Source organism: Ammospiza nelsoni, chromosome 15 (genome assembly GCF_027579445.1).
Source record: "Ammospiza nelsoni isolate bAmmNel1 chromosome 15, bAmmNel1.pri, whole genome shotgun sequence".
NCBI classification, from domain to species: Eukaryota; Metazoa; Chordata; class Aves; order Passeriformes; family Passerellidae; genus Ammospiza; species Ammospiza nelsoni.
This window is the reverse complement of record NC_080647.1, coordinates 6,314,956-6,337,062: the sequence shown is the minus strand read 5'-3', so window position 1 is coordinate 6,337,062 and position 22,107 is coordinate 6,314,956. Positions and strand designations below refer to the sequence as shown.

At 47.7% G+C, this 22,107-nt stretch overlaps 1 protein-coding gene across 1 annotated transcript; it reads left to right on the top strand.

Annotated features, from left to right (window-relative positions):
- Positions 1 to 68: 68 nt before the first annotated feature.
- HEPH (hephaestin) lies at positions 69 to 21,826 on the top strand. Its single transcript, XM_059482806.1, has 21 exons — positions 69 to 111; positions 2,848 to 3,045; positions 5,112 to 5,356; positions 5,834 to 6,046; positions 6,613 to 6,792; positions 7,137 to 7,391; positions 7,969 to 8,137; positions 9,268 to 9,407; positions 10,202 to 10,333; positions 10,490 to 10,701; positions 12,311 to 12,461; positions 12,773 to 12,985; positions 13,312 to 13,516; positions 13,784 to 13,923; positions 14,808 to 14,939; positions 15,837 to 15,943; positions 16,689 to 16,911; positions 18,174 to 18,313; positions 18,680 to 18,842; positions 19,527 to 19,559; positions 21,119 to 21,826. Exons 2-21 carry the CDS (start codon positions 2,885 to 2,887, stop codon positions 21,361 to 21,363), a joined length of 3,459 nt encoding a protein of 1,152 aa, XP_059338789.1. The 5' UTR covers positions 69 to 111; positions 2,848 to 2,884; the 3' UTR covers positions 21,364 to 21,826.
- Positions 21,827 to 22,107: the final 281 nt, after the last annotated feature.

Genomic DNA, 22,107 nt, shown 5'->3' with positions numbered 1-22,107 from the left:
CGGGCTCGGTCAGCCCGCGGAGGCAGAGCCCCTTTGTCCCTCCCGGGCTGGTCCCCGCCGTCGCTCCCGGTCCCGCTCCGCAGCCCCGCCGCGCCGCCTCCCGCTCCGCACGTAAGGGATGAGCCGTCCGTCCTCCTGCCTTCCTTCTGCTTTCCCCTCGCTCTCGGGCTGTGGTTTCCCTGCAGTCAGGTGTCGGGGAATATCCGTGCATCGTCTGCCTCGGTCAGATAGGAGTTGGATCCCATCACCCCGCCTGAAATCTGATTTCCCTTCATTCGCGATTCTTGTGCTGTCGGGGACCCGGTATAGGGCAGTCCTGGGGAGGATTCTGCTGTAAAGTACAAGATTCAGGGATGGATATAGTATAAAACTTGAGTTGGTTTTGGTTTTCTTTCTTTTTCTTTCCTTAATCAAGGCAAATATTAATATCAACAAAAATTTGAAACCAAAAACTTTTGAAACTAATTTAGTTACTTTGACGTTGCACTAATCGAGTAAATAAATGGTGATTAGTTACAGTGAAGGGTATGTGAGCACCGACTTTGTGACATCTGCTACCTCTCCATTCAGGGATATTTTTTGCTGTTCCCTAGAATTACCCTAGGGGTGTGTGCGATGTTGGTCAAACTCTAAGCAGAGTCCAGGTGGGACTCTTGTAAAGCCTTGGGAAGGCTGTGCCAGAGACCTGTCCTTGACTCACCCATGGCAGGGCACAGCGCTGGTGGCTGTGGGTGAGCCCGATGGGCGCCATGCGGGGTTCGGGGCGGTGAGCTGGGCTCTGGCACGGCGGGTTTGTGTTCATGGGCAGCTTTCCCTCCCAGCCTGGAGAGCCGCTGCTCTGCCATGCCGTGGTGCTGCCCGCACAGACCCCGGCCTGCCCCCGCTGCCCGCACAGACCCCGGCTTGTCCCGGCTGCCGCCACAGACCCCGGCCTGTCCCGGCTGCCGCCACAAACCCCGGCCTGTCCTCGCTGCCCGCACAGACCCCGGCCTGTCCCGGCTGCCGGGCCTTGAAGAGGCCGCCCCCGGCGCCCGGAGCGGCCGCGAACTTTGCCCTGAGTTGACACGAAGGCCGCAGCTTGGGCTGAGTCAGGAGCATCCCGCTGCCCTTCCCTCGGGCTGGGTGGTGGCAGGCTGAGGGCTGCTGCTGCTGTTTCTTTCCGTATTGTTGTCACCATTGCCTTTTCCTGGTCTTCTGCCGTGTGAAACAGCACAGGTATGGCTTTCCAGGCTCCTTCCTTTGAGCCTACATTGGCATAGAATGAGTAAAAAAAGGTGTTTTAGCTCCCTGTGAACAGCAGCAGGGAATAAGCTGAGTGGTGTGTAGGGTGGGCATGAGCTGGTGTGCTGCTGTTGTTCCCACGCCGCTGAAGCTGCTCTGAAGGGGCTGTTCTGTACCTGAGTTTTATCAGGTCTATGACCAGGAGCTGCTGGTGGAGCCACTGGAGCAGAGCTATGCTGTGTTGATGGATCCAAAGCATCTCAGATTTAGCTCTCCCTACAGCTCCCTTCTGAGAAAGGAGGGAAAGATGTCTCTGAACTTTGTCCAATTTATTGACTGTTTGGAAACAGTAATTCTTGATTATCATTCGCTTCTGAGAGTAGCACAGCATGTTTGAAAATCAAGAAGTGAAGCTTTGAAAGTGCTTAGTCCTTTGCCATGTGCTGGGGTTGAATCATGTCTGTTGGGTGTCAGATGTTAGAAGATGTTTCAAAGCAGCTCTGTGTGATGCTGTGCTGGCTGAAAGCTTACAGAACTTCCAGCTTTGCTGCAGACAAACCTTACTCGTTCATGTTGCTGTTACAAAGACAGTAAGAATAAGTAATGACAGTCTCTTTATGAAAAACCTTTGCCATGGTGCTGTGTCACTGTCCCTTTCTGTATGAAAAGGAAAACTGATTCTTCTGAGTTTTCTTGTTAGGTCATGCTTCTCATTCTGTTGCTTTCTGTTTCTCTCTGCAATTCTGAGTTGCTGTTGCAGGTCTCAAGGGCTGTGTCTCAACAGCTTGTTTAGGTGGGGTTTGTTTGCTGGCTACATCCAGCTTTGTTAAGGATATCATTGTATGAGAACTTCTGTAGTCATTTTCATGCGATTTTTAAATGCAGTTTAATCCTTCCTTATCTTTTGGTGTAATTCTACTGCCCATATTGCATCAGGCTCTCCTTCATGCAGGCGGTTCTTTGAGCCTTTATTCACAAGGTTCTTTAAGCCTTTATTCAACTGTATTTTGATTATTTCAGACAGTTTCCCCAACTATTTCCCAACTCTCTTTAGAGTATTTCTGGTGCTTAGTGCCAACAAGCTTGGTGTCAATTGGAAGTTTTATGAGTAAAACTGATCAAAATCATGGGGAAAAGAATGGAACAGAAAGGAAAAACTTTGTGCAGCCTATTTGAGATATACTCCTGGATTACACATAGCTGCTCCCTAAGAGCCATCTTTAAAGAAGTTAAAATTTAAAATTACTTCATAGTGACTAAACTGTACTTCCTCAGGTTACTTAAAATAGAGTGACCTTGGTGACAGTTTAAAGTGTACATATACCAGGACTGTTTTGAGCTTTGTATCTGGACCTGTAAGATGATTTGGAATGTGAGCAGTAGTGAAAAAAGGGTTAAATAAACTATTATGAGAGCAGCACATTTGGTATTGGGGGCTCATTACCAAGGCATGATCTCCATCCACCTTGTGTGTCAATTTTGTTACAGAGTGATTTCCTTCTTGAATATTTGAGTAATAATCCCAATAATACTTACACTTGATTTCTTCATACTCTCTCAAAATGTCTAGCACCTTCAAACCAAATGGTCATATCCTGTTTTATTATTTTTGTCTTTCCCAAACAGGTGTAGCTTCCAAAAAAACCCTTCCCTCCAGGCTGAGATGGGCTCAGTCTGGTGGCTGCTGCTCTGCATCCCTCTGCTGTCACCCACATCTGCTGGGGGTGTGATCCGAGTTTATTACCTGGGAATCCACGAGGTGAACTGGAACTATGCTCCAACAGGGAGGAATGTGCTTGCTAACCAGAGTATTGCACGTAACAGGTACAGAACTTAGTCTGGGGCTGGCTTTGAGCTGTTTTTTGATGTGGAATTTAATGCAAGTTCTGTGGGGCATCTGAGCAAGCAAGAGACACACTCCTATAGATTCTGATCTTTATGAGCTTAATGTTTAACTTGTTTTATGCTCCTGTGGTAAAACCTGTGTCAGTGGGAAAAGGGATGGTTATTCTGGAGAGTCCAGAGCTCATACACTGGAGAGAAGGGTATGGAAAACAAACATAGAACAGAAAATGGAGCAGATGCAGAACAGATTGTTCTAAAATTGCCCAGATTTTGCAATGCTCTACCCTGAAGTTTCATTTTGCTTAGTTCCAGCTGGTGATCAGCTTGTTTATCCTGAAGCATGATGACTTTTCATCTTTATATAAATGACTTCACAGAGCCAGCTTGTTTTTGTTTCAGTGGAATTTCAAGCCTTAGACTTAATGGGACTTCCTGCATGGGATTTTAGGGGCTGCTTAAAAAACAATTTTGTTTCTCTTGCGAAAGTAAATCTGGAAACTGCAATAATTGGTTCAAGTTACTGCACAAATAGTATTTTGGGTTTAGCTTTCATAACATCAAGCCTTTTTCTTTGGTTGGTGTTTTTTTGTGTGCGTGGTTTGTTTTTTTTTAAAGGTTTCCATAGTATTTAAAAGGCATTTGTGCTTTTTTTCCTTGCTCCCATTTTCTGTGGCAAATAGCTGGTATTTTTTGACCTTCTCTCACTCCTTTATCCCTCCAAAATAACTAACACTCAGGTTCAGACACCTCCTTCAGAAACAGCACAACATTAACAGGAAGGGTGCACAGAAACATCAAGGTCTGTCAGTTTAGCACGGAAAAGTCTCTGTTCTCTGGAGATGCTGTGTAGATGTAAATAAGTACCCAGGAAACACCCCAAAATTGAGGGTTAACAAAGATGTTACTGCTGACTCCTAAAGTGGTAATGAATGCACCGGATTTTGTTTGGTTTCTCTCATTATAAATGAAGAGAAGGAAATGAAATTCAGGGCCATTGAACTTAAAAGCTATTTAAAAACTCTTGACACTGCAAACAATTAGTTAATGGGACCTGTTTGTCCAATGATTGCAGAAATGAAAGTGGCAATTAGAAAGGGATGAGATGTTGATATGATTGATAGGAGTAGTAAATTATTTCAAGGAGTTTTTTTTTGTTCAGAAGAAATGGACTGTGTGGAGAAAGAGGCACATCTGTAAAACGTCTTAAACTCTGCTGATAATGGCTGCAGGGATGACTTGGCAAAGGGCTGAACTCTGGATTGTGTAGCCAGAGCCAAGCCCTGCCTGTGTTTGAATGATGAGGCCAATGTTTAGTATTTGCAGCTCCACTATTCATTCTCTGAGATTTGCATCAGGGTTTTCCTCCCTTGCAGGGCTGCTCATGCTGGGGGTGATCAATCCCAAGGGGGAAGTGAGGGGAGTGACCTTGTCTCTCATTTAGGCTGGTTCCGGTAATACCTGGACTGTGATTCATCTCTTATCTATTAAGAATTACCCATAATGAGCAAATATGCTTGTGAGTTAAACTTTAGTGCCTGTAGGAGGTTTTAGCTCTGGAAGCTGGTTATGTGCTGGGTATGAACCTGCCTGATCCTTCTGCCACTCTGGAAGGAATTTGGAAACTGTTAAGTAGAATTTCAGACTTCAAATTTTCGCCAGGGAGCTCAGGACTCCACTCTCCCTGCCTTGTGATTTACTGGAAATGGCACAGAGGAATCAAAGTGAGTTTAGAAGAGCCCAGTGAAGGCTGAAGGAGGCATGAGAAGGGCTCTCCCTGTGACACCCACATGGGGTTGTCTGGGAAGCACTGTCCTTCCTGTGTCTTGTGTGCAGGGCACAGTTCAGGGAGCACTTTGTGTGTGTTGGTGAAGAGCTGGGGTTGAGGTTGTGGCCGTGTGTGGGTGGCTTAGAGCATCCCAGGGTCCTCTAATGCCAAAGCTTTCTGCTGTAGCCCAGAGAGTGAAGTGTCACCATCCCTGTGCTGCAGTATTGACCAGCTGTTGTGTAATGATGACTCATGGTGCCTTTCCCTTTGAATTCAACAGCCAGGCCTCAGCATTCCTGCAGTCTGGGAAGGACAGGGTGGGAAGTACCTACAAGAAAGCTGTCTACAAGCAGTACACAGACTCCACTTATACCACTGAGATCCCCAAGCCTGCCTGGCTGGGCTTCCTGGGGCCTGTCATCCGAGCAGAAGTGAGGGATACCATTCAAGTACACCTAAAAAATTTTGCTACTCGACCATATACAGTCCATCCTCATGGTGTTTTCTACAAAAAGGACTCTGAAGGTAAATGAGCTACTGCCATCATGGAGACAGATTTTTCTCACTGGGAATTTAGGAGTATGCATGAAGGAGAACTGTCCATAAAGCAACTGCATTTGGGTGTTTGGTGAAGACACCAAGCATTGGGTTAGCAGGGTCATGGGGCTGGAGTCCTGACCTGGGCCCAGATGTCTTGATTTTACAACCTCTAAAACACTGATCAGCTCTAGAGATTGTAGAGAGACTGGCTGTGGGGGCAGAGTGCAGAACTGAAGGCAAAGCAGCACTAGGCAGAATGGAAATAATCCTGCTGACTGTGTGCTGACCTGTTTACTGGGCAAGTTGCCTTACAGTGGCTCTGTGCCTCAGTGCCTCTTTGAGGAAGTGATGATTAAACACTCTTTCGGCCTTGGGATGGTGACGCTCAGCTCAGTATAAGGTGACATGTGTGGGCATCTTGGCTCTTCTTGAATGGATGTTGTGATTGCTCAATTGTTCTAGGATCCCTGTATCCTGATATGTCCCCCCAGGATCAGAAGAAGGATGATGCTGTTTTCCCAGGAAGGAATTACACCTATACTTGGACTGTCCCTGAAGATCACAGTCCAACTGATGATGACCCAAACTGCTTGACCTGGATCTACCACTCTCACATTGATGCTCCTAGGGACATTGCATCTGGATTAATTGGGCCTTTACTTACATGTAAAACAGGTAAAAACACCAAGAGAAAGCAGCTGAGGCCTGCATTGTGAGGACCAAATTGTAAAGGTCTTGTGGTGACATGAATAAGGATAGGATGTGAAGATACTCTGTGCAGCTCCCAGCTTCAGGGGGAAATGCAGCTTGGTTAGAGAGGACAGTACCTGGGCTCTGGATGGATTCTGGTCATTGTATTCATTGCATTCTCCTTATCCCATAGTGGTTGGGCAGGTGAGCTTGCAGGCCTCTTGATCCAAGAGAGCTGTTTGAATCCATGTTAAAAGTAAGACTCTTGTCCAGGATCTAGTTTGTGTATGAAAATCATGGTGACTGGTTGGTTCCAGTGAGAAGACTGCAGGTGTTGTAGTTGAGGTGTGCAGTGGCAGAGCAGCTTGGGAGAGAGAGCTGTATTGGCAGGGATACATTGGAAAAGGGTGAGCTGTGAGGATGGTGGGAAAGCATCTGTCTCCAGCTCAGGTGAAAAGACTCTCTGCTGCTGTGGTTCTCATCTCTTGCCTGATGTGTGATTTTCTGCAGGAGTGATTTTCTGCATTCATTCCTCTCTCCTTTCACCTCAGGAACGCTGACTGGCAGCTCTCAAAGGCGCTCAGATGTGGATGTTGACTTTTTTCTGATGTTCAGTGTGGTGGATGAGAACCTAAGCTGGTACCTGGATGAGAACATTGCATCATTCTGCACAGATCCTGGCTCTGTGGACAAAGAAGATGAGGAATTTCAGGAGAGCAACAAAATGCATGGTCAGTGTCACCTCTGTGAGGCCACTGTGTCTGCTGAGACACTCAGGAGTGTCAGAGCTCCAGGATCTGCTCTGAGGTCATGTGCTTAGCAAATATCTCAGGGACAGGGCAACAGCTCCAGAAAATTGAAGTATTGTTTTGGTTTCTTATCTTTGGCTTGAGTGAGCTTTTATACCCTTTGCTTTAGGAATGAGCTGTGGAGCTGGGCTCTCCAAAGGAGAAGATGAGGAGGAGTTCTGCTTAGGTCCATCCTCCTGTTGTGTCTGTGCTGTCACCCACTGGCAGGAAGGCTCCTCTGAAGGCTCCTTTTCTGCTCTCTAATTTTGGCTTGCTTGTTTTTGCAGCTATTAATGGTTATGTGTTTGGCAACCTCCCCGAGCTGAAGATGTGTGCTGGGGATTCTGTTTCATGGTACCTCTTTGGGATGGGCAATGAGATTGATGTTCACACAGCCTACTTCCATGGAGAGACACTCAAAATCCGGGGCCACAGGACAGACGTGGCCAGCCTCTTCCCAGCCACTTTTGTCACAGCAGATATGATCCCCAGGAACCCTGGGAGATGGCTGCTGAGTTGCCAGGTCAATGATCACATACAAGGTAAGGCAGGGGGTGGAATATGTCGTGGACTCTGTGTCCTCTGGTTTTGATGTACGTGATGTACAGTGTGGTAGGGAACAGTGTCTTGGGTGTGGAAAAATGTCCCTATGACATTTTTCCCTATCACCCACAAATGAGTGGGTGATGCCTTGGACTTGATGATCTTAGAGGTCTCTTCCAACCTCATTATTCTGTGTGATTCTGTCTTGTAAAATTGGAGTAGGTTGGTTACTAATGTGCAAGGCAGCTTTGGTGGGAGTGACTTGTACCGTGGTGTAATGTTTGATGTTGGGTACAGCTGAAAGCTGAGATGAGGCAGTGCCTTAAGAGCTCTGGTCTCTGTAAGAGGCACTTGCATGATAGATCTGAGGACAGCAGAAGACTCCAGTCACTCTAGGTCCATACTTCCATAGCATCCAATATCTAAGGTTGGAAGTTCTGCTCACAGAACTCCTTGCTGTGGAGTTTCTCACCATCTCCCATCCATGTGCCTTTTGGGACAGCAGAGGGGAGCTGGGACTGCCCATCAGGCTGGCTGGAGGGGCTAAGTGAGTGTCCACCTTCATGTTTTGGGCAGCTGGGATGGGGGCACTCTATGAGGTCCGGCCCTGCTCTCGGCAAGCTGCAGCCGCCAGCCTGGGAGGGAGAGTTCGGAGATACTTCATAGCTGCCAAGGAGGTGCAGTGGGACTACGGCCCCTCAGCCCTCGACCAGCTCACTGGGAAGCAGCTCACTGACCCTGACAGGTGAGTGAGAGCCTGCTGGGCTTGGGCAGGGTTTGGGGAGTCTGGCCTGCATCAGGAACACTACTTAAGAAAGTGTGGAATTTCTTTCTTTTCAAAATTCATGCCTGCTGCTCACATGGGGTGCATTTCCTGGGAAGGCAAATCAAACCCTGCTGTAGCTGGACTGCACTGAGAGCAGTACAGGTACCTTGGGGCCTTCCCATGAGAGGACTGTGTGGCACAGCTGTAGCCACAAGCAGCAGAAGTCCCAGCAGATGTACAACATGAGCTGCCACATTTGTCTCTGGGCTTCCTTTCTGTTTGCTGTGCCTAACCTAGGAACAGATTGATCTATTTGAGAAATTATTCAAAAAGCCCCTGGTGCAGCAGACACAGGGTGGCATTGCTGGCCTGCAGATGGGCCTCAGGCTGGTGTTGCTGCAGGATGCAATTTCTAGGAAATCAGATACCAGCACTTGGGTGGCAGCTCTCCATCCCATGATCAGGGCTATCAGTTGAGAGACTTCCTGTTCAGACTTTGGCTAACTGAAAGAGATTCTTCTCCTTCCCAGAGATGACGTCCCTTCCTTAGTAATCTGTGGGAGAGGATGTTCCTTATTCAGATGGAGAAGAGGAAATGTAGAGTGGTTAATTATTTACCCAATGTCATGCAGCAAACCTTGCAGACCTTAGACCTGTGAGCTGGCCTTGTAACTGCACTGCCTCTCTTGCAAGGTTGTTACTTATATTTGGTGAGCGTGGTAGTGGAGGAAATAAATACCTTTACAGCTGCTTATTTTATTTGGGAATGGGGCTGTCCCCAGCTTCTGAAGAGGTTGGAGTTCTAGCACTGCCTGCCCACTGACTGCACTGCAGTTTTGTCATTCCTTCACACATCTTGTGTAGTGATGCTGATCTCACCTGGGAGCGGGCTTTGTGCTACAGGTGCTCCCTGAACACACGCACAGGTGATGAGTCTGTAAGAGCAAAAAAGCTTTGTAGAATCAAAGCTGTGCTTGTTCCAAACTAGAGATGCTGTCCTTGTCTGAAATACTGCTTGATTTGGAGATGGTGATGGCCTTGCCAGTGGGAGCAGGGGAGCAGGGCTCATTGTTCTGTGACATGGCCTGACATTTGCTTTTTGCATTTAGTCCTGCTGAGCAGTATTTCCAGCGCAGCCTCTACCGCATTGGGGGCGTCTATTGGAAGGCAAAGTATGTGGAGTACACTGATGAGAGCTTTCGAGAGGAAAAGCAGCAAGCAGAAGAGGAGAAACACCTTGGAATACTTGGTGAGAATCCTCCAGGAATACAAATCCTCTGTCAGTGTCTGTCAGAAGGGTGCTGATGGTGGGACTGCCAGGTGGCTGTGCCTGCCTGCTCATTTTGGGGGGCAGGGAGGGGCACAAGAGCTGCTTCACAACAGTCACATCTGAGCAAGGCAAGGTGCAGGGTGGTAGAATGGACAGAATCACTTCAGGGGTCATTCTGAAGGTGTTCTAGAGGTAAAAGTGAGGGATACAGTACAGTTTGTGTGACTAGAGCTAAACAGATCACAGCAGTAGCTCCTGGTTATGTGTTTTTGACCAAGCCCCTTCAAGGCATGCTGCAAATCCCCTGTTCTCACAGAGAGCTTTCTCTCCTGGATGGGTGCTCAGGGGCAGGCATGGTGAAGGCTCATAGCTCCTTTCTGGCTGGTTGGGTTGTGAGCTTACAGACTCTGGTGGGCTTGGAGCATCTCACACCTCTGAAGCACGTGTTTTGGGTGGCTGAGGGGGCCATATATGGGTGGAGGAGAGACATGGGCTGATCCTGAGGGCATTCCAGCACATCTGCCTATTCTGTTACTTCCTTGTATGAAGGTGTGATGCCTCTCTGAGGTCTCCTGTGCACCCAAACTGCTTTCAGACAATCCCTGCCAGCCCCTGCTCCCATTGAGCTCCCTTCAGCAGCAACAAGGCCAGACCATCTGTTGCCTCTCATTTTTGGCCCTGCGGCTTGGAGGAAGGTGCCCTGTTTGCTTTGGTTTGTCTGATGGCCTGGGGAAGTGCTCTGTTGCTGATGTGCTCTCCCTGCTCTATTCTAGGTCCGGTGATCAAAGCTGAAGTTGGTGACACCATCCTGGTGACGTTTTTTAACAAAGCCTCCTGGCCCTTCAGCATCCATCCACATGGAGTGTCCTATGGGAAGGCATCAGAGGGGATGTGGTACCATGATGGTTGGTGGATCCCTTTCCTTGAGTACCCCCCATCAGAGGTGCTGGGTGTTTGGTTGACAGGAATGAAGTAGAGTCTGCTCTGAAAGTAGCTGCTGAGACAGTGTAACTGAATTTGTGCAGGGACTTGGGAATAATCCTGTAATCCCTGTTTTAAAGGCTTGTCCCAGAATGGGGTTTCTGTGGCACCACTGCACAACTTCACCTACCACTGGACTGTGCCAAGACACGTGGGGCCCACATCCAGTGACCCTCCCTGCCTCACCTGGATGTACAGCTCAGCTGCAAACCCTGTCAAAGACTCCAGCTCAGGCTTAGTGGGGCCTCTGCTCATCTGCAAGGCAGGCACTCTGGATGAAAACAACAAGCAGGTAAAGGGGTTTTCCTGCCCTGTTCATATCAGGGTTTTGCTTTCATGTAGAGAAAGGAAGCATCAGCAAAACATTAGGGAGCATATTAAAAACAAATGTGCAGTAGTGTGAGTCCAGGAGAGTCAAATCAAGGCCTTGTTTTTGGCCAAGTTGATGCTGGTACAACTGGTATCAGCTTTTTCCAGGCAAGTAGTGTTCTGGGCTCTCAAGGGCTGCCCTCAAAACAGTTCCTGAGCTCTGCTTTTAATTCACAGATAAACTTGGCTAAAGAACTGTATCTTGGAGTAGTTACTTTATCTCTTGCCCTGAGGCTTGTGTAGCAGGCTTTCAGAGAGGCACATCTTGTAGTCCCAGAAACACTGAAAAGGCATTTTTGCTTACAGGTGTTCTGCTTGGGTGATACAATGCTTTGAGGTTTGGGTGAGCCTCATTTATTCTGCCAGAGAAGTTAATTTTCAAGCAGAGCTGGCTATAAAAAAACATGTGAAAGTCCATGTCAGTCTTATGCTTTTGATGGAGTGGTGAAACCTCAAGGCAGCAGAACTTCCTCTTGGAATTTCACTCAGATTTCCTGGCAGTAAATCTAGGGAAGACAGTAAATTGATATCCCTGAGGAGGTACCAGACAGAGGAGGCGAGCTTTGTTCTAAAAGACAGCAGATGGCAAATCAAACCCCAACTGCTGTCCTGCAGTGTGGCTCAGGGACTGGTGACAGATCTGGGGACTGCTGTCCTCAGAGCCTTCCTGGGGGAGCTCACGGTCAGTGGGGACACTGTGTGACTAAATCAGGAGTGCAGAAGAAATCAATGTGCACCCAAGGTGGAAATGTGGGTCTGCTGAGCAGAGAGGATTGGGAATATATACAGCCCTTGAGGTGAAGGAGCTGTGATAATGATAAACATGAGCAGGTATTGGAAGCTTCTCAGCAGAAGAGACAGACCTTTGTGAATGTAAGACAGGGAAATCACCTGGGGTGGCAATTCTGGCTCCACAATCTCAGGCAAACCTTTAATGAATGTTTAATTGTGGAAGGTGCATGGCCATTCTGCTGTACCCATGTGCTGCAGCCTGGGAATGGCTCACCTCAGCAGGCTGGCTGCCTGTGTGCTGCTGGGGACAGTGACACCAGCAGGAGAGTCTGGACACCATCACAGTGTTCTTTTAGTGGGGAAACACCATGGTTTGGAGTGCATTTCTTATGAGAATTAACACTTTGAAGGATTTAGGGTAATTAAAAGATCCCCCAGTCCAGGTCTGTGATAGGAGGCGGGAAGGGTGTGGTGTGGTCATCAGCCTGCCTTGTGTCTGGGCTCTGGTCTTGGGACTGGTTTGGACAGACAGGTGTAGGGGAGGAAGGGGGCACTGACTTCATGGCCTTGACTGAGTTTTGTTCATTTTATTCATGTGAAATATAATGGAAAATGCACAAGTGATGCCTTTTGTGAAATAAAAGAGGAATGTTCAATATGAGTAAAGGCACAGAGTCCTGTCCCTCAATAAGCCATGTTTTAAAATAAAGGAGAATACAAGACCCAAGCAAAAGAGATTTAACTCTAAGGATACTTAATTGTTGCATTTTAAAAGTTAACAACCATCATTGTAATTATAGAAAGGGATCGACAAAGAATTTTTTCTTCTCTTCAATGTGTTTGACGAGAACCTCAGCTGGTATTTAAATGCCAACATAAAGTACTACTTGAGGATGGAAGAGACATCTGTGGAAAAGGATGATGACTTTGAGGAATCCAACAGGATGCATGGTATGGTTGGATGCTGCTCTCTGACAGCAGGGATGAAGCTGCAAAGCACGGGCTGATGTTCACCTAAAGGCTGAGCTGGGGGCTGGAAGGGCTGTGTGATGTTGGCCTGGAATCAAGCCAGGCTGGAGGCACCAGGAGAGACATGGACAAGCAGCACAGCTGTCTGGAGAAGTGTGCTCTCAGTGTACCCAGGGGTGAATTACAAACAAGTTACCTTTCTTCTGACTGGCAGGCCTGTCCTGCAAGGTGTATGCTCAAAATCTCCTGGCTGACACCTGCCTGCAGAGAGTTAATTCCTTTCTCCTTTCCAGCCATCAATGGACTTATGTTTGGTAACGTGCCTGGGCTGGACGTGTGTGAAGGAGACAGAGTGTCCTGGCATCTCCTGGGCTTGGGCAGCGAGGCAGACGTCCATGGAGCTGTGTTCCAGGGCAACACCCTGCAGATCAACGGCATGCGGAGAGATTCAGCCAATCTGTTCCCACACACATTTGCCACTGCTTTCATGCAGCCTGATCACAGTGGTGAGTGCCTGCACAGCTGACTGGGCAGATGGAAGAGTCTCCCATTGTGGTATTTGCTCCTGTGACAGATTGTCTAGCATGGTATGAACTCTTACAGGGTCAGCTCTGCTACAGGTTCTTACTGTGTAGGAAAGCTTCCTGAGATGATGTTTGTGTAGCACTTTGTTGTGCCATTCCTGCTTGATTTCTCCAGTGACTCCTTTTAACCTTGGCCTGTGGCAGCCAAGCTCCCTAAGCAGCACAGAGATGCACCAAGTACATACTGACACCGGTCTGCCGGAATCTTCAAAAGCAACTGATTTCCTTGTTCATCCTGCCTCCCCCAGGGACTTTTGAGATCTACTGCCAGACGAGCAATCACTACCAGTCTGGGATGAGGCAGCAGTACAGCGTTTCCAGGTGTGGCAGGACGGGCTCTGCCCATCTCTACAGGGGAGTGAGGACGTTCTACATCGCGGCCGAGGAGCTGCTCTGGGACTACGTGCCCGACCGCAGCTGGGAGAGGGAGCGCCACAACCACTCTGCTCAGAGGTAGAGCCCACCCTCTGGGGAAGCCTCTGCCAGTGGCCCAGCTGACCCTGCTGGAGCCTGTTGGGTGTTTTGGTCACCCTGTGTGACCTGGTGCACGTGCTGGTGGTGCTGCTGGTGGGAGCGCAGCCCTCCATGTCATTATGCTCGCATTTGCCACCCAGGCTGGCTCTGGGAAGCCCCTTCAGCTTGTGAACCCCCTGACACAAGTTAGTTGTTTGTTCCCCATGAGGTTTTGGTTTATCTCAGCACTTGTTTTGCATTTCCCAGCTATGCTGATGTGTTTCTGAGCAACGAGAATGGACTGCTTGGCTCCAGGTACAAGAAAGCAGTTTACAGGGAGTACACAGATGGCACTTTCCAAACCCCCAAGGCCAGGATAAGTGGTGAAGAGCACCTGGGGATACTGGGTAAGGATTTGTGCACAGGGTTCACCTTCCTCTCACACAGAAATGGGACTGGGGCTCTAAAGCTGCAGTGGCTCACAGCTGTAATGTGAAGGCTCACTGGATATTTAGGCATCTCCTGTGTCAGTGCAGAGAAATTGGGGCTGTCTCCTACTCATATCTGCCACCTTGGAGACAGCAGTTAAGAGGAGTCCTGTGCACAGCTTGTAGGAAAGTCTGGGCTTTTTCAGTTGCCTTTGCACCAGTGTTCTGTCATGGCTTGGGCAAAGCATGTTTCACAGCTGCATGTCTCTGACTATGGGACAGAAACAACCACTGACTTCTGGACAGGGGTCTGAGAAATAGAGGGGGAAATCTGTAGCTGTGAAAAATGCTTCTGGGGCAAGAGCAGGCAGCCTTGGGAATTGGAGGAGCATTTTGCACTGACTAGTGGAGCTTTGTGGAGACAGAACTCTGAGTTATGAACCAAGGCTGTAAGTGGTGTCAGGGCAGCATCTGCAACTCAAAATAGGCTGCAGCTCTGATTTGTGACACTGTCAGGCTCAGTTGAATATTGCCACATATTTTGAAACTGATAGCAGTGGGTGATCAAGATGTGACATTTAGCATAGCAGTATTCAGAAATCAAGCCTTAGCTGTGCTGGCCCCATTTAAGATGTGTAACCACCTTCATTGTCCTCTTTATGAAAATCAGTCTGGTTTCCTAAGACTTGGGTTGGGACTGACATCCAATTCTCTTTTTGGGAGGTAGCAAAGAGAAAGGGGAGCATCATAAATATTATAAGGTAATATTTCTGGGAAGAAGATGTTGAGAGAGGGGTGGGAATATCCCAGGAGATGTGCTGATGGATTTTGCTGGTCTCAGAGCTCACTCTTGCTGTCTCAAGGCCCTTTTCTGTGGGCGGAGGTGGGCGATATTCTGAACGTCGTGTTCAAGAACAACGCCTCACGACCCTACTCCATCCATGCACACGGGGTGCTGGAGCAGCAGGCTGGACACCCCCAGGTGGCAAACCCTGGTAGGTCCCTTCTCTAGCTGCATTCCTGTGTGGGCTCACTCACACTGCTGATTTTATCCCAGAGCCACACTGGTTTCCTTCAGCAGCCTCAGATGTCCTGGTTTTGTTACAGTAGAGTGCTGGGACTGGGCAGTAACTGGTTTTTCAGGTCCAGCACAGTTTGTGGTACCATTTGTGTGGGGGTGGCAGCCCTCTGGGACATGGGTAGGACATTCTGTGTGCAGCCTTATCCCCCCACACTGAGTGTGGTCTGTCTGCGGGAAGGGGAGGGTGATGGCAGGTGACAGCTCAGCCACTCCTGGGATGGGGGAGTCTCTTCTTTGGGATGCATGAGCACAAAAGTATGAAAATGGGATGAAATGGGAGAAATGCACAATTGCTTGCCGGGATCTGACTGAAATGGCCACTTTGTCTCATGATCCAGATACCAGTGTATTTAATTTTTGGTCCCCTCCAGCTTGCACAAACTGTCCAAGCCACAGTCAGGCTGTCAGCCAGATCCTGTCTTTGTGAAATGGGCTGTTAATATGAAAAACGGATGATTTTAAACCCCAATTTGAATCAGCATCATAAATTCATTTCAAAGAGAAGAAAGATTATCTTAAGCCCCATGTGAATGAGCTTCCATGGTCATTTCCATGGTCAAGTCCAGTCTCAAAAGCAAATAAACCTATATTGTGCTGGTACCAGACAGTGTTTACATCCTGTGACTCCTTGGTCTTGCTCTGAGAAGGGATCTTCCAGCCTGCTTTGTGTTTGGGTGAGGCAGATGCAATATCTGGCAAATACAGAATTGAATTTGGGCTTTGGAGACAGGTTTTTCTTTTTTCATTTGATTTTGCTGCTGCCTGGTGAGTGGGTGTGTCACGGGGTGTGTGATGCTGCTCTGTCCCTCAGGTGACATTGTGACCTACCGCTGGGAAGTTCCTGAGAGAGCTGGGCCAGGGCTAAATGATTCAGCTTGTGTGCCTTGGATCTACTACTCTGCAGTGGACCCAGTAAAGGTAAAATAAAAGTTATAGCCAGAAAAGCATAATTAGATCAACTTTTTACCCTGTTTAGAAAACAATGTGAGTTGGGTACAATTTAGAGATTGGCCCAGGTAAGAGGTGGAAGAATCACCTGGTAACATGTCCAGCCTTCTCCATGGAGAGGAAATAATTTGAATTTTCCTGATGTCTGTCCTTATTTTTTCCTAACAAACCTTCATAAAACAATTCCATCGTCTCTCCTAGCTACTAACCTCCCTCCAGTTATTTGTATGCTTTTAGAACATCTCCCAGTTGATCATGGTTTGTACTGGTGAGAGCCATAGGGCTAATCTACAAAAGGCAGAAATTGTCCAAAATAAACCTCATGAATAAAGCAGGCAGATTTGACCATTGCTAGTAGTGTCATAGCACTAATTTCACAGGGCAACAACCTGGAGGGTCCTGCAGTAAACCATCACATTCAACCCAGAAATAATGGCCTTTTTATCTCAAGTTGCAGATGTTTTTGCAGTCACCAAGTGCAAAATACTTTGATACCATCCATATTTATGACTTTTGGATTTGCATTTATAAGAGCACGTACAATTCCTGTTCCTGTGCTTCAGTGGCTGATGCTCTCCAACAAGAATACTTGTACAGCAGCACTGGTTGTTTTAAGTGGGGTGATGGGGGAGTGGAAAATAATTGCTGAAAGGCAAAGAACTGCATAAAAGAGGGTGAGAAGGTCCCTGGCTCAGCTCTCCTTCCTTCTGCTCAGGACATGTACAGTGGGCTGATCGGGCCCCTGAAGGTCTGCCGGAGAGGGGCCCTGCGCTCCAGTGGGAGCAGGAAGGATGTGAAGAGGGAGTTTGCTCTGCTCTTCCTGGTTTTTGATGAAAATCAGTCCTGGTACTTGGAGGAGAATGTGGAACGTTTCAGTAAGGGAAATCACAACATCAACCTGCTGGATGAGAAATTTGTGGAAAGCAACAAAATGCACGGTAATGTTGGTGTTGATTCTGCAACCTCTCTAAGTAGGGAGCCTGACTTGTGGTGAATGTCCTCATCCTTTCCCATTATCAGTGGCACAGACAGAACTAAACTGTCTGTTCTCAATATTGCAGCACACCTACAGCCCTCATCTTTGATCTGCAGTGAAGGCTGATCATTGTGGCTGTCTCTGTAAGGAGGAACAGCAACATCCAAGCCAGAGAGGTTAATCTCTGATGTGTCTGAGTGACTCAGAAAAGGAAATAAAATCAAACATGAAATTAACTTGTCAGACAAATTTAATTCTGTTTGTCTCAGGGACCATCAGAGTATGTTAGGCTTCAAATTAATTTTCTGAGCTGTGTGGCTGCAAGATGTGGCTCGGTTGTTTTAGCTGTTTTAGGTTATTTCTACCATAGAAGGATGAACACATTTGTTTAAATTAGCATGTTGTTTATGTTAGTTTCTCTCCATATTATATCAAAGATAACCTCAGCAAAACAGGTCCCTTGACAGTTGTGGAAATAAGAATAGTGAGGAGTTGCATTTTGTGTACTGTCATTACTCCTGGTTTTGTATGGGAGATAAAGACTCCAAATACACATCCATGAAGGTGTAATTGTTAACCCTGTATTACAGCTAGCAGAACCACCATGCTGAACTTGGATACTTGTTTTAGGCTGCACAAATTATCCAGGTCAGACCTGGGAGTAAAAACCTGCTGCTCTGCCCTCAGATCCTGCCTCTTTCCATCTTACTCCCTCTGTTGTCATCTGAGCATGAAAGTCTCCATGTGTGTGCCATAGCAGTCAGCTCACTCACTGTTTTGATGTCTTTCCTATATGTGCAGTCACAGCAGAATTCCTTCTTGAGAAAGTAGGTAAATCCTACCCACTGGCAGGATTTACCCCTTTTCAGTGTTCATCAAGGAAATTGCTCAGACATTTATGTGCATGTAGATATATACACATTTCTCCATCATTGGGCTGTAAATGCCATTTTTATGCATTTTGACTTGTAGAAGCAACCACTACTGGCTGACTGCAGGTTTTCAGCAAAGGTGATTTTTGAGATTTATTTGAACTGAGCTACAGCATGGCCTTGAGTGCCAGTGACTTGTCTGTGAGCAGGGAGCATAAGTAGCTGAGCTGGGGGACACTGACTGCTGGTACACTGGGTGCTGTATGAGCTTTGTAGCTTCTAATATGTGCAGCACCCATACAATTTCACTGACAGCTGACAGCCTTTTCCCCTCTGTGTCATTCCCTCACAGCAATCAATGGCAGGCTCTATGCCACCTTACCTGGGCTGACCATGCATGAGGGAGAGAGGGTGAACTGGTACCTGCTGGGAATGGGTCACGAGGTTGATGTCCACACAGTCCATTTTCATGCTGAGACCTTCATATACAAGGTAAGAATATCTGCTGATGGTAAAGCAGATACTGACCACTGATACCAGCACTTCTACTTGTCTCTGTGTTTGAATGTATTTTAATGAGACTGCTGAAGCTCCACCCAGCTAGGGAAAGGATGTGGTTTTACACATCCCAGTCTGACTCCCTGAGCCTTTGTTGTGCTGAAATGTCCAGTTTAATCCTTGTTAGCGTTAGGCATTACAAGACTGTTTGCTTTCCAAGCTGGAGGCCTGGAGCTGCTTTTTGAAAGCTTTGGGGATTTTTGAGCATTAAAAAGCTGAAGTCCCCAGCAACACTGGCAGAATTTTCTTCCAGAGAAGATGCATTGAGCTTTGCTGCTAATGGCCTCCCTTTTCTGACAGAATGGCAAAAGCTACAGAGCAGATGTTGTGGATCTGTTCCCTGGGACCTTTGAAATGGTGGAGATGCTGGTTGGGAACCCTGGGACGTGGCTGCTTCACTGCCATGTGTCTGACCATATCCATGCTGGCATGGAGATCCTCTTCACTGTCCTGCCTAGAGGAGGTAGGGAGCTGTCACTGTGAAACATCCAGCAGCACTTCTGCTACTGCTGTGGAATTCTGAGTGTTTGTATCTCAACTCTCTCACATACTATAAAAAGCCAGTTAATGGAGCAGATAATTACTTAAGTGTTATTAAATTATGATATTCCCTTTAAATATGTTAATACCTGGAGCTGGAGTTAAAACAAATTGTTTTCTGGAGTTTACCTGTGTTGTTATTCTGAGTTGGATTTTTAGTTTGTGTGTGAAATGCTGTGTTCAGCTCTCAGCCAGTAACTGCTGTTACTGAGAACTGGGAGGTGCTCAGAGGTGAGTGACCCTCAGTACTGGAGCCCACATGGTGATATGGTTTTAGATGTTATTACCAAAACAGTGAATGCCCCAGTGTTTTAGCTGTAGGTGACCAGTGCCTGCCCAGTGTCAGGGCCATCTCTGGTTCTCCCTCAGCACTTTTCCTTCTGAAGGATGGAAAGGGTTGTGCACTGCAACTGGGGCTGCCTCTGGAGCAGGTGATAAAAAAATTCTCATGTCATGTATAGAGGGAAAATATGGGCAGGACAAAGGACAGCCTGCTAGTCCTGGAAAACCATGCTGCCTCTGGATTTGATTCTTGCCAGATGTGCCTTGTTCTGGGCTTTTCCTGTTCAGCCCAACACCTTCTCACCCTCCTTTTGTTTCCTTTCAGAGTCAGAGCTGGAAGACATCACTGCCACCCCAGGTATGGTGTGTACAGCCCTGCCAAGCTCTGTCTGTGGGAAGGGGAGAGGGCAATCCCTGAGCAACACAGAGGTTTGGGTCAGTGTAAGGGGAGGGAGGGACACACAGCACCCACAGCCTCTACTCTGCCAGCCTGGCAGGTCCTTGGTGTGAAGCCTTGCTTCAGTAGATAACAGGGAGGGCACCAGTCTGTCTGTCCTCTGGTGATAGAAATAAGGGAGTTGGGCTGGTTGGGTTTGTTTGCCTGTGTTAGGTGGGAAAGATTGCTGACCTCACACCCTGTTGTGCCTGCTGTGGATCTGAATGGATTCAGATTCAGAGTCTGAGCTTAGGTACTGGCGGAGATTTGGAGCAGGGTGCCTGGGATGGGTTGTCTTCCCTCTTTGCACTGTCAGTGACCCTGTGGTTTAAGGAAGTTTCACAATGATCTCTCCAAGCTGAAGGGATGGAGTCAGCATGCAAACAAGCACATCTGCCTTCTGCTCTGATGTTCCCCTGAGAAAAGAGCCCAAGCATGTGCCTGGAGTTTTTTGAATGTTGTAAAGAACAGATGTGAAAGGCATTTGGTTGAGCAGCACAGGGAGAAATGGAGTAGTAGATATGATGCCCTTGAAATTTTCTGTGGTAGAAGTCTGAATAATGTTCACTGGTGGTTTATTTTCCAGATTTTTCATCTTTCTTCACAACTCCATTTTTCAGCTGCTGTGAGGAAATTCAGCTGAGCTGATTTGAGAGCCAGTTCAGGCCAGCTGCAAATGCAGCCACTTACCTTCAACTCAGACTTTCTCCACTGTTATTTCAGTCATTTTCTCCCAATGTTTTCTTCACTCAAAATGGACAAACCAGAAGAGGAAATATGTGAGAGCAGTGGTGGCCATATATTAAACAATTTGGTTTCATACCATAAGCAGATATCAGCTTGTGTGTGCTCACCAGGCAGAAACCTTGGCCAACAGTTGTTGCCTGAGCAGACAGCCCTTTTTCTTAGGAGGTGGCTGCTACCTCTGTGGAGGCACAAGCAAGCTCAGGTGACTCAGCATGGGCATGGCTGTGTGAGTGCACTCAGGGGTGTGTAGGACAGCAGCCATGGGCACAGGGAGCCTGCACTGGGGCAGCTTGCAGCAGCCCCAGCCTGGACACGTGTTCTCATCTCTGGGCTGGGCACTGCAGTGGCTGACTGGGCCTGGACACCTCTGAGACACTGTCAGGTTCTGGGGTGGAGCAGGCTGCGGAAGGAACCATCCATCTCAAACCTCTGTGTGGGCTCAGGGATGAGTGTCTGACAATGGATGGCACTGGGGCCTCCTTTGAATCATTGAATAATTCAGTTTGTAAAAGACCTCCAAAATAATTGAGTACAGCCATGAACTCTGCACTGTCCTGTCTACCACGGAAACATGTCTCTAAGCTCCATATCTACACATCTTTTGAACATTTCCAGGGTTGGTGATTCCACTACTTTGCATGTTTTTCTTAATGCTCCTTTGTTGCATTTCTTGCAACCTTTCATTTCTGGTATTGCTGGCTGTTGTTGCAAATACCTTTCTGTTTGTCTCTCAGGATTGGCACTTGAGGATGAGGATGGGTCCCAGAAGGTGATGCTGTTTGGATCTAAGGTGACCCAAGGACAGATAGAGGCCACAGTCATCTCTCTGGCTGTTGTGGGAGTGCTGCTGCTTGTGGCTGCTGGTGTGCTCCTGGGAGCAGTCATCCATCTGGAGAGGCAGAGGAGGCTACGGCGCAATCGCAGATCCATCCTGGATGATGGGTTCAAACTCATGTCTCAAAAGAATTCTGGGCTCTGAAAGCCACGTGCAAACACTGGGCTGTGTGCTTGGAGCTGGGCTGGATCCTTGTCCACAGCAAAGATTTTGGGGCCGCATTTCAATTGTGCACTGTGCTTCTAGAAGCTGAGGAGGGAAAGCTGGAGCCCTGACCTCTTCATATATTCTCCTCAGCCCTCTCTTCAGCCATCTCTCTCCAGGAGAGATCCAAGGGCACTTTGAACTGACTGAAGACAAAGAATGTTTAGAAAAGCTCCTTCTGGAATACTCTCCTTCCCCAAGGAAGAGAGGGGACATTTTCTTCTCTCCAGAACAGCTCCAATTGGTCTTTCCTAGCAGAATAGCTTAGGCCAGATTCCAGTCTTGCTTCATTGCCAGAACTGAGTTGGGAATTGTTTCCCAAGAAACTGTGAACCATTAATGTAATTAATTTGAAGGAAAGATAATATTTTGAATTTTGTGAATCAATGAAGAATACAGAAAAGAGATTGTTAATTTAGAGTTGGATTGCTGTTTTTGATGAGTAAGTGGGCAGACACAAATTCAGGGCACTGCATACCACTGTGAGAACCCCATCAAGGACCATGGTGAGCTGTGCCTCACTGTCAGCCTTGCTGTGACACATCCTTTTGCTCTTTGCTGGGGGTGGGTGGTGGGACCAGAGTTCTGTAGCTCACCTGTGGGCTGTGGTAGCCATTCTCCAGCATCAGTGTGCCCACACATCACCATAACATCCTCCTGCCCTGTGGGTCCAGTACTGGGCCC